General features: G+C 42.0%; 1 protein-coding gene across 2 annotated transcripts in view; it reads left to right on the top strand.

Moving 5' to 3' along the window:
* The window catches only part of RETREG1 (reticulophagy regulator 1), a 109,009-nt gene that overhangs the window by 55,388 nt on the left and 40,423 nt on the right, over positions 1 to 13,198 (top strand). The window contains exon 1 of one of the 2 annotated variants that reach the window (XM_021707854.1): positions 8,092 to 8,515. The exons of the other annotated variant lie outside the window; for it this stretch is intronic. Within the exon in view, the coding sequence (XP_021563529.1) occupies positions 8,481 to 8,515 (35 nt within the window). The 5' untranslated portion in view covers positions 8,092 to 8,480. Of the gene's footprint in view, positions 1 to 8,091; positions 8,516 to 13,198 lie in introns of those variants that run through there. 2 annotated transcript variants of the gene reach the window in all.

The raw sequence follows: 13,198 nt of genomic DNA, 5'->3' as shown, positions 1-13,198 counted from the left end.
TGAGCCATGTGTCACTGTTGTCTTTACCATTTACAAAGACCTCTGTCTCCATGCCTGTGGACTTAGAAAATTTCCACTTCCTTATGTTTGCTAAGAGCAGTGAGACGTGCCAGAGTTCTGTAGTGCTATGACTTTTGTTCTGAATTTCTTGGAACCAAAGATTCTCTGTCAAGGAACTTCGCTCTGAAATACACATCTATGTAGCCTTAGAAGAGAGCTTTATTCATTTAAGATTTATGTCCTCGTGATAGATGAACCCTCTGTCATTATTAATTGACTTTCTTTACCTCAGGTGGTGTTCTAGTTCTGTTTTAAAGTGTTCACTTGATATATTTTTTTCTGTCCTTTTACTTTCGACACTTTTGTGTCTTTATATTCAGTTGCATTTCTTATAGGTGTCTGTATAATGAATCTTGCTTCTCTAACCAGTCAGACAATCTTTACCTTTTTCAAAATAAATAGACTTGATTTTTTTGAGCAGTTTTAAGTTTAAAGAAAAATTGAGTGGAAAGTACAAAGGGTCCACCCTTACTGTCCCCACCGAAGCTTTCCCTCTCGTTAACACCTTACATTAGTGTAGTGCATTTGTTACGATTTTCCTTAGTTTGCTTAGGCTGCCATAGCAAAATACCATAGACTGACTGATCTAAACAACAAACGTTTATTTCTCATAATTGTGTCTAGCTGATTTAGTTTCTGGTTTGCAAAAACTCTTTGCTCTTCCCAGTTTGCTAATGGCCACCTTTTTACAATGCCCTTAGATGGCCTCTCCTCAGTGTATGTCTGTTTGGAGTGGGATGGAGAGAAAGAGATTTTTCTTTCTCTTCTTATGAGACCACAAGCCTGTCAGATTGGGACACTACCCTTATGATCACATTTAACCTTAAGACCCTATCGTAACCTAGATACTCTGTCTCCAGATACAGTCATGTTGAGGGTTAGGCTTTCAGCATATACATTTTCAGGGGAACATGTTTCAGTCAACAGTGCAATTGATGAGCCAATATTGATACTTTACCATCTCTGCCTTTTAAATTAGGATGTTTAAAGATTTACAGCTGTATTTATGGATATAGTTTGATGTAAACTTATTATTTTACTATTTGTTTTCCATTTCCCCCATATATTCTTTGTTTCCTTTTTTCTGTTTATCTGAATAAAGTTTCTTTAAACATAAAATAAAAAACCAAAGAGAGCTTTACTTTATTTTATTTTGTGTTGAGTTTATAGCTGATTAGTCAGAAGAGAGCTTTACATAAGATAGCAGGCAGGGAGAATGTTCAGGAACAGTGTTGTTCTGTGGAGGGCAGCTGGAATCACCCAGCAATATTGGCGTCCCTAGGGAATTTGGTTTCTGTAAGTGTTTAAAGTCTGTGGGAGTTTTGTAGAAGTTTTTTGGAGGAAAGGAGTTCTATGGATGCGGGAAAGATGGGAAGGAGGAGAGATAAAGAGAAATTGGTTTGCTGTCAGAGGCATAGCAACTATGCTTTAAGGCAGTAGTGTCCAATCCATGGCCCCAGGCCACATGCGGCCTAGGACAGCCAGCTAGTAATGCAGCCCCACAAACTCTTCTAACATCGTGTTTTCTAGCATTTATTTTTTGTGTCCCCATGTGTAGTCCCATTTTTGAAGTTCACAACCATGCCTTTCTTAGGACATCACTTTTTGTCAGCACTACATTTGAGCAGCTGTTTTGATTATGAAACACACGAAGAGCAAAATTCAAACAAACATTTCTGATGAACTCCTTGAGAACTCACTAAGAATTGCGACCTCTTCCACCGAACCAGACCTTGACAGATTAGTTTTTACAAAAAAGGTCAAATTTCCACTCATTTTATATTGTTCTCATTTTTCTAAACTTTATAATATAATTGTTCTCATTTTTCTAAACTTTATAATAAAAATATTTTAAAAGTCTTGTCATGTATATACACTAATTATATTATGTAATTTATGTACAACTCATAGATTCCTCTTTCCTCTATGCAGCTCGGGGAAGCCAAAAGTTTGGCCACCCTGTTTTAAGGAGAGAAGGAATGAAAAAGTAAGTAGGAACAAAACCAGTTTTAGACAACCAGCAGATCCTCTGAGAGGGAGTCACAAACCGGAGTCTGTAGACACCATGTTTAGTGCAACGAAATGGGTCTCAGTCAACGCAGGACACAACAAAAACAAGTCAGAGGCTTTGGGTGTTGGGAGGCGTGAGGTCTGAACACCAGTCCTGTTTTCGTGCGGTCTTCTCTCTCCCTTTCTTTAAGCTGTCACCAAGCTGCCTCCTCTTCTTCTCTGTGTCCCCCTGGGCTACTCCTGTGCTCTGAATTTCCACCTCTTCTTCTGAACCAGCCATCACGTCACCCTTCCTGAAGTGAACCCCTGAGCAAGAGGCAGATAGGTTATGGTGGACTTTATACTTTACATCATGTATTCAAGTGATCATTAACTCCTAAATCTCACAACTTAAAAATTAGCACTATGTAATGAACTTTTTTTTTTTTTTTGAGTTGAAGTCTCACTCTATTGCCTAGGCTGGTGGGCAGTGGCATGCTCATGGCCACAGCAGCCTCGACCTGCTGGGCTCAGGCAATCCTTCTGCCTCAGCCTTCCAAGTAGCTGGAACTACAGGAGTGTGCTACCATGCCTGGCTAATTTTTTATTTGTTGTAGAGATGAGATCTTGCCAAGTTGTCCAGGCTGGTCTTGAACCCGTGAGCTCAGGCAATCCTCTCACCTCAGCCTCTCAAAGTGCTGGGATTATAGGCGTAAGCCACCATGCCCAGCCTTGTAATGAACTTTTATTAGAAACATATTCAACTAGAAATTCAGGATGTAAAATACACCACTGCGGAGACCAGCATGGCAGAATATAGCTGGGCAGGACACTGTCCTTGGAGGCTCTGACTCTCCTTCCATATTTCTGTCTTTCCTCACACCCTCCTCCCTCAGTATCTTCTGCAAGCCCATGTCCCCCACTCCTGGCCCTCACTTCCACCAGGCATCCCTTGGGTGGCTGCACTCTGCTCTGTCCCATATCCTTTGGGGAGGCACAGTTCTACCCATAATAGAATCAGGCAGTTGGCACGGCATGGGCTGGATAGGAAAGGCGTGAGAGGCCCTCACTGGCCAGACGAAATGGTCTGTGGCAGAGATGTGGCTCCAGTTGTTGGGTCCAACCAAGACCATAACAAATGAGGAGACAGTCAAGATGTGACAGTCCAGCACTAATGAACAAAATGAACGTTCTGACAATTAGGGGTAAGAAAATGGCGATAGGTTGGGTTACCCTACAGTTCATGGCACAGACATGGAGGACAGTGGAAGGGGCCTGTTGATAGTTATATCAAGGCCAGGCTTGATGGCTCATGCCTGTAATCCCAGTTCTTTGGAAGACTGAGGGAAGAGGATTGCTTGAGCCTAGGCGCTTGAGACCAGCCTGAGCAACAAAGTGAGACCCTGTCTTGCTACAAAACACACACACACAAAAATCAGCTGATCGTGGTGGTACACATCTATAGTCTCAGCTTCTCGGGAGGCCGAGATGGAAGGATCACCTGAGCCCAGGAGGTTGAGGCCACAGTGAACCGTGATTGTGCCGCTGCACTCCAGCCTGGGTGACAGAGAGAGACCTTGGCTTAACAAAAAATAGTTATACCAGAAAAAGTGCAGCTGGGGACTGTCCCAAGCATACTGGGAAATAGGATGACTACAGTGATATTTCTAGAAAAAGAATGAAGATCAACAAGAGGGCTCCAGAGCAAGGGGAACTTCAGAGGCTCAGTGCGTTGGTGGGAGTGTGCTGGCTATTGTGGGATGAAAAGAACTTTGAGGAAAATCTTCCATGTGCTAAGCTTGAAAAGAGATAAAAAGATAAAATGGGTAACTGGGTTAAGTCTGATCTTATTGTTATGAAAATAAACCGAGAAAAAGCTTCCCGCTCCCTCCTGCTGGGTATTCAGATGATCCAGGCCACTGTTTCCAACTGTACCTTGAGCAACACTGGGTTTCCAGGGACCTGGGGCAGGGGCGACCTTTGGGGGGATTGAGGCCATGTTTCAGTGCCCTGCCCCCACTTACACCTGAGTAACTTGCCAGTTTGGTTGTGTCCTTTACGTATTAAGGTTTAGTATAACACAGCACTTGAGGAAAGAAAGCTTATATTGCTGTGAAAGTCACTGCTGTAGGACTAGTCTTAATATGATTTCAAGAACCAGAAAGCAAGGAAGGGAGGCCACCCCCTCTCACTCAGGGGCGTGGCTTAAGTGGTGATGTTCATCAGATTGCCATCATCGAATGGCATCGTTTACACCATGTGCATATATGCTCATTTGATCCTTCAGTTTTTGTTTACTTTTCTGGTTGGATCTAAGGAGAAAAGTGTCCTATTCCATCTCGTCTCAGAAATATACTGAGTTTGATAGCAGTTCCATACCTTTCCTCAAAGCATATGATATATACTCTGAATTTTCATGGGAAGCGAATTCTGAATTGGCAACATGGGAAGTCTTTGGAGAGGTATGGAAGGTGGAGAAAAAGGATTCTCATACTCTTGAGTCAGTGCATGGAGGGTTTGCTTCAGTTTTCTGTCTCTTGTTCTTTCAGCCAACTCCTGTCTTCAGCTGAATGGCCAACTTCTCAAAGGCAGGGACTGTTATGGCTCTGACTTGAGCAAAAATTCTGAAGCTGGGGTCATGGTCCTGAAGGCTGTGTCCTAAGCAAATGGTGGAGGTTTCTTTCCTTTAGGGACAGGGAACCCTGAAAGTGTCCTTCCCCATTCCGTTTAAAATGTTTTAAAAGCACTTTTTTCATATTATCCGAGCAATCGGTATTTGTTGCTGAAAAGTAAAAACTACAAACAGGTAAAAGGATAAAATGGAAAATACTAATTATTTCCCTGAGCCAGAGAAGAAAACCGTAGCGAACATGTCTGTGTGGGTCCCTTGCATACTTTTTTCCTCTCTGCCTTCTCTCCGCCCCTCCTTCCCTCTATCCCCTCCCTGCCCTTCCTCCCCTTCTCCTTCCCCCTCCTCCTCATTTACTTGTTTTCCTCGTTTGCCTTGCCTTCTTGGTTCATATCTTTCTAGATATTTTCGGCAATATGGAAACATATATTTTCACATCAGTGGTACACTATTCATGTTGCTTTCTTGTCTCTCTTTCTCTTTTTCTCTATCTCTCTCAGGGAGGACTTCCATAACAATCTCATCCTTTTTAGCAGCAACATAGAATTTCGTGTGTGTGTGGGTGTGTGTGTGTGTGTGTGTGTGTGTGTGTGTGTGTGTGTGTGTGTTGGAGTCTCATTCTGTCGTCCAGACTGGAGTGCATTGGCATGCTCCCGGCTACCACAGCCTTGACCTGCTGGACTCCGGCGATCCTTCCTCCTCAGCCTTCCAAGTAGCCAGAACTATAGGAGCGTGCTACCACGCCCGGCTAGTTTTTTTTTTTATTTATTGTAGAGATGAGGTCTCGCCAAGGTGCCCGGGTGGGTCTCGAACCTGTGGGCTCAGGCAATCCACTCACCTTGGCCTCCCAAAGTGCTGGGATTACAGGCTGAGCCACTGACCCTAGCTGCGACATAGGATTTTTTTGGACCATAATTTAATAAGCCTCTTACTGATGGACTTCAAAATTGTTTTCATTTTTTTGCCGTTATAAAGAATGCTTATATTTATTTTATCTTTAGATTTAAAATTTTGTGTGTATGACTTATGAAGTACATAGTAAACTCACAAGTAATATATGTACAGTATAAATATATATGCATTTAAGTGATAACCACACAATATTTGGGGGGTGTGGGCTGCTAGGCTTGCTTGATCCAAAATATGTGACTGCCTCTAACTTAGGCAAAAGATGATGACAAGTTGAACTAAGACGATAACCACAGCATGGAGTCTCAAGGGTGGATTAAAAATGTAGCTCAGACTACATTAGACTTAGGGAATTTTAGTGAGTCTTCTTTGTGTGGCGAAAGAGAGGGAAGAGTTGAATCTAACGTCCATGTTTCTGCCTCAGTTGACCATTTCTTCACTTACCAAGTAGTTAATATTAACTAATAATATTGCCTAATAATACTAGTATGCTCTATTTTAGGAGCTAGCTCTGCCATACTTTGTTCAATTGCTGGGATGCAATAAGGAACAAGACCTTCCCTGCCTTCAATTCCAGTGGGAGGGAGGGATTCAGATGGCTGGCATGTGAGCAAACATAAACAATTAAGATGAGTTGAGATATTGACTATGTACTATGGAGTACTATGGAGATACCACATCAGGATAATGGGATTGAGCGTGACCTGAGGTGCTTATTACCTTTCTTTAAGAGAAAATTGACAAGGATAAGGAAGGAGCAGTTTTCAGAGAGATGGTAGGCTCTTTGGACTTGTGTTTTTTAGGCTCTTTGGACTTGTGTTTTTGAAGGTCCTTGTGGGACTTCCAGGTTAAGACGTCTGGTAGTCAGTGGTGTGCGGATACATCTTTAACAACTGGCTCAGGGTGGGCCAGGGGTTAGGCAGTCCATTTGCCGGTTTCCATGGCCTTAATGCTGCCAACGTGGCTGGCTTCAAACTACCAACTTAGCATCACTGCATGTTGAGTGTGAAGGGATGCCAGCGTCAGTTCTTATGAGCTAGTGAGAAGCTACAGGACAGGGTGTATAGGTTTGGAATTCTGGAAAAAACTTAGTGAAAAAGGAAACTCAGAGGCAGAGGAGAGTAGAGCAAAAAGGTAGAAAGTGCAATCACAGTTGTCAGTCAACGTAAAATATGAGGGGGACCCAAAAAACCCAGGAATTTGTTTGTTAAAAAATTGTGTATTTATTCTTACACGTTTAAACTTCAGTTACCTTCAAAGTACGCTCTGTTGGATGTAGTACACCCATCGAGACGCTTTTTCCAACTGCTCAAAACAGTTTTAGAACTCATCAATTTGGATGCCTTTTAGTGCTTCTGCTGTTTTGTGTTTCACCTCTTCCACATTGGTGAAACATTTCCTGTGGAGTACTTTTTTTCATCTGGGGGGAAAAATGTCGCTTGGGGTAAGAGCGAGTGACTAGGGAGGGTGGGGCGTGGGGCTCATGCCATTTTTGCTCAAAAACTGCTGAACACTCAGCCTAGTGTGGGCAGGTGGTTTGTGTTTGCGCTACTGTATGCCAGCCTCAGTGACAGAGTGAGACCCCATCTCTAAAATAAAAGGAGACAAAGGGAATTGTTTCTAATTGTGACATTTGTACATCACAAAGTAGCTAACCCTATCCAAGAGAAAACAGATTACTATATTATTTGTTATGACATTTCACTTTTTTAATGAAATCACTTTGAGAAATAGAAAAGGCAAAGTATTAAATATAGATACCTTGCTAGGATTAGCTATAACATGATAACAACACACACGCTTTTAAAAGAATATTGTTTCTTAATAACTAGATCATGTGTTTTGCCTTTCTCTAACATTTCCATTTAGGAAAGAAAATGTAGTTTCAAGTTTTTATCCAAAACTTTCAGGGTATATTCCTAAAGGAATCTTAGCTATATTTCTCCTGCTTTTTTTGAAGGCAAAATTTGAAGTGATTTTTGTCATACTCTTTTTAAAAAGTCAGCAAATAGGGGTAGCTGGTGATTGATAAATCCTCTGCAGTGAGCAGCTGAGCTATGAAAACACCCAGACCCACAGCCCGCCCTGTGCAAGTGTCAGGCTTCTCTGATGACAGGGAAGTCCTGGGGAAGAAAGCGTTCTGCTCTCAGGAACACACAGATCCAACATGCATGTGCATGCTTATTCTGAGTTGAGAAATCCGGAAGACCCAAGGGAAGATTTTCTTGCAAAACAGTATCCCTCAAAACCCGATTGGGAAATGCCTTTGTTTTGAACTTTTTTTGAGAAGGGATCTCTCTGCTGAGTGGCTACCAGGTACCTCTGGGGTACAGCACGTTTTGCTTTTTGCTGTCCAACTCCCTCCTGTGACTCAGAGGAGGAGATTTGATAGCCCAGGGTGAAGTTTCAACATCCCTGTGGCCACTCCACTTTTCAGTGGGTGTCTGGTCATGCCAGAAAAAAAAAAAAGGAAAGAGAAAGGGCAAACAGGCCTAGGTGATATCATCCAATGAAGGTGACTAGCTGGGCAGGGACACCTTCTCACACGACTGGAGAGAGACTGCTGGGCATTTGGGCAGTGCCTGTTCCCAGCTGCCTGTCACGGTGCTGGGACTAAGAGGTGACCTATTTATTTTTAGAAGGGGGCTGTCATAATAACCCTGCTCCTAGCTTCATTCAAGGCAGGCAGGCAGGCGCTCTGGAAGTTTGTAAATACCAGCTTTCTGAGTGAGGGAGGAGTGCTTTTCTTCAGGAAGGAAGGACTTCACTGCTGGGGGCTTTAACTGCCTCCTGGTACTCGGGACTAGGGTGGAAAAGAAACGACTGTGTGGCCTCAGCTGTGGGAAGCGGGCACTTCAGCTGTTGCCACCGTGGTTATTTTCAAGGGGCAGCAATGCCTGAAGAGGAAGACTTTGGACCAGGCAAAAGGTAATAGTGATATAAATGTAGTGACTTTTTCTCGAGTCTGTCTCATTGACTACTTATCTTTTAAAAAAATATTATGACTCACTTAAAGAGAAGTTAACTAAAATTTTTTAGAAAATTAAGAATGTCATCCCTTAATTTCAGGAAACTTAGTTTTCTTTGGTATGAACTAACTGAAGAGAGAAAAATAATATACTCTTAAAAAAATGTATGCAGATAAGTGTTTTTCTTGAGTGAGAAAGTGATAGGCAGAAACGTGTTTTTAAAAGTGTTTCCCCATACACAGTGTAAAACCTACTTGAAATTTTTTTTGTTGTCTGCTTTTAACTTCCCTGATAGTTGTTGAAAATCTAAGCCAGTGAACGTTTTAAAAATTGTTTGAATACTAGAGACTTGCTGAACTGATAGTTGTTGAAAATCTAAGCTACTGAACTGTTTGAATGTTGAAGTCTTGTTGAGCATTTCTAAAGGTGAAATATCAGACCACTGGACTAATTTTGATATTTCAAAACTTTTTTCTTTTTTTATAATCACAGCTCTTATCTTTGAAAATGTGATCATTTGGGCTCCCGTATGTAATACATTAATTGTACCAATGTTTGTATTAATATTTAACTCTAAGAAGGGAAGGGGGGAGTTGAAATATGTAAAAGGAAGCAGGCAGTTATTTCCTGTGAAATGTGAGCATAACTGTGCCCATATTGAAAGTCTTCATTTTGGCCCTACTGCTGTTAACACAGAAGTTTGTGTGAATCAGTTAGATATCTTCACTGGAATTCTAACTGGGGTCATTGGAATTTGGATATGAAGAAATAGAAGGAAAATTATTAGACAAGGAAAGGTGTCACTGGCAATTTTATTTCCAAAGAAACTGGTCACTCTGTAGGAACAAGGGCACAAAAGATATTTTTGTCATTGTATTAAAGCCAAGCATCCCCTTCAGTAATGGGCATCTGGGACACATTTGTGTGTGTGGTGATAATAATCAGTTGTAAAGGTGCTCTTAAAAGCTACTTTTCTCTTTAGTTTGGTAGTTTTTATTTTCTTATGGGTTCTTTTGTATATCAACATTATGTTGGCATTTAATTGAACAATGAAACAAGTTTTTATGTAACATGAGACAAGTACTTGAAGATGACATTTATAGAAGTGCCTCCAGTGGGGTATGGATTAATAAACTGGTTAAGAAAATATTTCGAGAGAAATGTAAACGTCAGTCTTGGTTTTGAGATGATGGGTTGATCTACTGGTATTGTAGTATGCCATGTATCCTCTTCATGATGCTTTAAGATTTCTGAAAGCAGGACTTTTCCTTTTCTCCTGGCGCCTAAGCATTCCTACTGGTCCTCTGCACAAAGTTTTGCACAGAATAGACATTTTAAATAATTACTTGTAGAAGAGAATATATTGAGAAGTTGTTTTACACCTGCTGTTCATATCTAGGGGTCCTGATTACTGTAGAGACTGAAAACTATTAGAGTTTTGGCAGAAATGTGATAGGGGTTGCTTTAATGAAATGTGACATCACAATTAAATAGTGATTAGTTGTTGATTATAAATATTTTGAACTAACGGATTATGATGTAAACGAAACACTTTTTTTCTAAGAATGTTTTACTGGTTAAAAAGGATATACAGATAAGGGGAATGTAAATATAATATAGAATATATATATATATATATATATATACACACACTATATATAGGATATATATATAGTCTATCTAATATTTGAAAGGGACCCCAAAAAAATTGGAGTTAATTTTTGGAGGGCAGGTCCCTTGTAGTACAAGCTTCCCCGCTAGGTAACTGTTCTAGGAACCCACTGGTATTAGTGTATGAGATAGCATTGTTGTGAGAGGCTGTGTTCGGCTTCAGTGGAATTTTTTTTGGAGATTCTTTCAACACATTTGCCCATTTCATGATGGGTGATGTACGAGTGCACCAGCTCGCATCATGCTGAGCGTTCAGCAGTTTTTGACCAAAAATGGCAAGATCCCCATGCCCCACCCTCCCTATTCACCTGATCTCACCCAGAGTGACTCTTTTTGTTTTCCTGGATGAAAAAAGTCCTCAAAGGGAAGCTTTCACTGACATGGAAGAGGTGAAACAAAAAAACAACAGAAGTACTAAAAGGCATCCAAATTGACAAGTTCAAAAACTGTTTTGAGCAGTGGAAAAGACATCTCAATAGGTGTATTGCATCAAATGGAGAATGCTTTGATGGCGATTGAAGTTTAAACTTGTAAGAATAAATGCAGAATTATTTATAAATAAATAGTGTTTTGGAGGGGTCTCTCATATGTACACATACATGCATATATATTGCACACATATCATAATTTTATTACCAAGGGACTAATAATGTATTTGATAGGAAATGAAAGACTCCCATTGACTCTTTTACAGTACCACAGCCCTGCTCTCTCCCCACCTGTGTTTTTTATTTTGATGAGTTAATTTTTGGATCTCAACAGTTGGTGGTTTCCTATGCAACAACAAATTTTGCTTTATTTCATACATTTGCTTGTTTGTGTGTTTTCCTATCTGTGCAGAAAGAAAGGGCATACCAGATAGGGGAATGTTTAGAACTGGGCTAGAAATAAAATATTACAATTGAGAGGGAATTTTACTCTTGCTAAATTTGAGATTAAATGCCAGCGGACAAGTCTTTTGGCGCCACGTCTAAAAGAGAAATAACTGTTCTAAGTCGTGTGTCTGCTGACAAAGCGTGTTCTCAGAGCCGGAGGGCAGCAGGTTCTAGATGAACCTCACGTTGAGGCTTATTCACGTTCCTTTTAGTCCCATCTTGGCACTGAGACCTGGATTGCGCTGTGACTGCCAGTGAGCTAAATCTGAGTTTGCTCTTTTAAAAACTCAGTGGAAACTGAGTGACATGGAGCTTTGTGAGTGTATCCGAGTGTGGGCTGCAGGGGTCCCAGGGCTGGCTGCTTTGTGCACTGATGGCCGCCCAGCTCTGAAGCACCACTTTCTAATCACCAGATGGACGCGAGTGACCAACCACCTGGGAGAAGGCAGGCCCAGGAGAGACCCTCCTCCTTGTGGTTTGCCTTTGACCAGCAATAACTACTTTTAGTAAGAGCCTTCACAGACTCTGTGCCATTTTCAAGGTCAAAAGATGGGGGGGGGGAGTGAGAAAGAATACCACTCTAAAGCAGGCTAAGAAGGCAGAAGTCCAAACAGAGCTTTAGAAAAACAATGAGTCTCCCCAGACAATGAAGAAGGCTACTGGGGAAATAGACAAGAGCGAGAAACAGGAAGCTGACAGGGTGGCTCATGCCTATTATCCCAGCACTTTGGGAGGCCAAGGTGGGAAGATAGCTTCAGCTCAGGAGTTAGAGGTCAGCCTAGGCAACATAAGAAGACCCCATCTCTACAAAATGTTAGCTGGGCATGGTGGTGTTAGCCTGTATTCCCAGCTACTTGGGAGGATGAAGTGGAAGGATTGTCTGAGCTTAGGAGGTTGAGACTGTGATGAGCCATGATTGTGCCACTGCATTCCAGCCTCGCTGACAGAGAGAGACCCTGACTCAAAAAAAAGGTAGGAAAAAAAGGTAAGTTGAAGGGAAAGTGTACTCTGGCCAGAGGCCTGGCTCTACAGTGGTTCCTTGGTCCCACCTTGGAGCCAGTGCCCAGATGGACCTCTGTGGGGTCTTCAGCAGCCTGAGTAGAAGCATGTGGATGGGTGGAACGTTTCCTACTTAGCTGTCATGAAGGGAGAGGGAGCCCAGGCACCAAGACTGAGCTCCTAATATGTCCTGTCAAGGAAGCACATCAACAATGAATAATTATGCTCACACATTGATTGGTTCACTCAGTGGGTATTTATCAGGCTCTGAATCCGAACCAGTTGCTTTGCCCAGGGAGTTAGGGTGACGGCTTTGGTCCCAGCTGTCATGGAGCACATAGCCTGAGCCTGAACATAGTTGAAACTCCGTTTCTTTCTTTCTTTCTTTCTTTTTTTTTGAGTTGGAGTCTCACTCTTGTCACCCAGACTGGAGTGCAGTGGCCCACTCACGGCCACTGCAGCCTTGACCTGCTGGGCTCAGGTGATCCTTCTGCCTCAGCCTTCCAAGTAGCTGGAAATACAGATACACGCCATCATGCTTGGTTTGTGTGATTTTTTTTGGTAGAGTCGATATCTCACCAAGTTGCCCAGGATGGTCTCAAACCCCCGGGCTCAGGCAGTCCTCTTGCTTCAGCCTCCCAAAGTCCTGAGATCACAGGTGAGCCATTGTGCCCAGCCGAAACCTTGTTTCTACTAAAAAAAAAATTAAGATAATAAAGACTAAGAAATGAAATTTAAAAAGATATCATGGGAGAGTACCTGGTGCATGGAGTGGAGTGGGGGGAACGGATGGTACAATGCAAAATGTTAATTAGGACTCTGAAGCATTGTTATTTGACTTGTAGAGACTTCAAAGTTTGTTTGAAAAGGCTCAGAACTATAACTTTGCAATATCAATGATGGCTGTTCACATATCTTTTTGTTATTACTTTGCTCTGGAGTGATGAGGTTGCCATGTATTTGTTTTCAGGATGTATGGAGGATTATGATATTTAAGAAAATCAAGCCGGGCTCGGTGGCTCAGCTTGTAATCCCGCGCCTTTGGGAGGCTGAGGTGAGTGAATTGCCTGAGCCCGCGGGTTCGAGACCCGCCTGGG

The sequence above is a fragment of the Carlito syrichta genome, unplaced genomic scaffold (assembly GCF_000164805.1).
Source record: "Carlito syrichta isolate Samal-C Ts95f unplaced genomic scaffold, Tarsius_syrichta-2.0.1 Scaffold126511, whole genome shotgun sequence".
Taxonomy (NCBI): domain Eukaryota; kingdom Metazoa; phylum Chordata; class Mammalia; order Primates; family Tarsiidae; genus Carlito; species Carlito syrichta.
The sequence above is the reverse complement of the archived record's forward strand: the minus strand, read 5'-3'. Positions and strand labels throughout refer to the sequence as shown.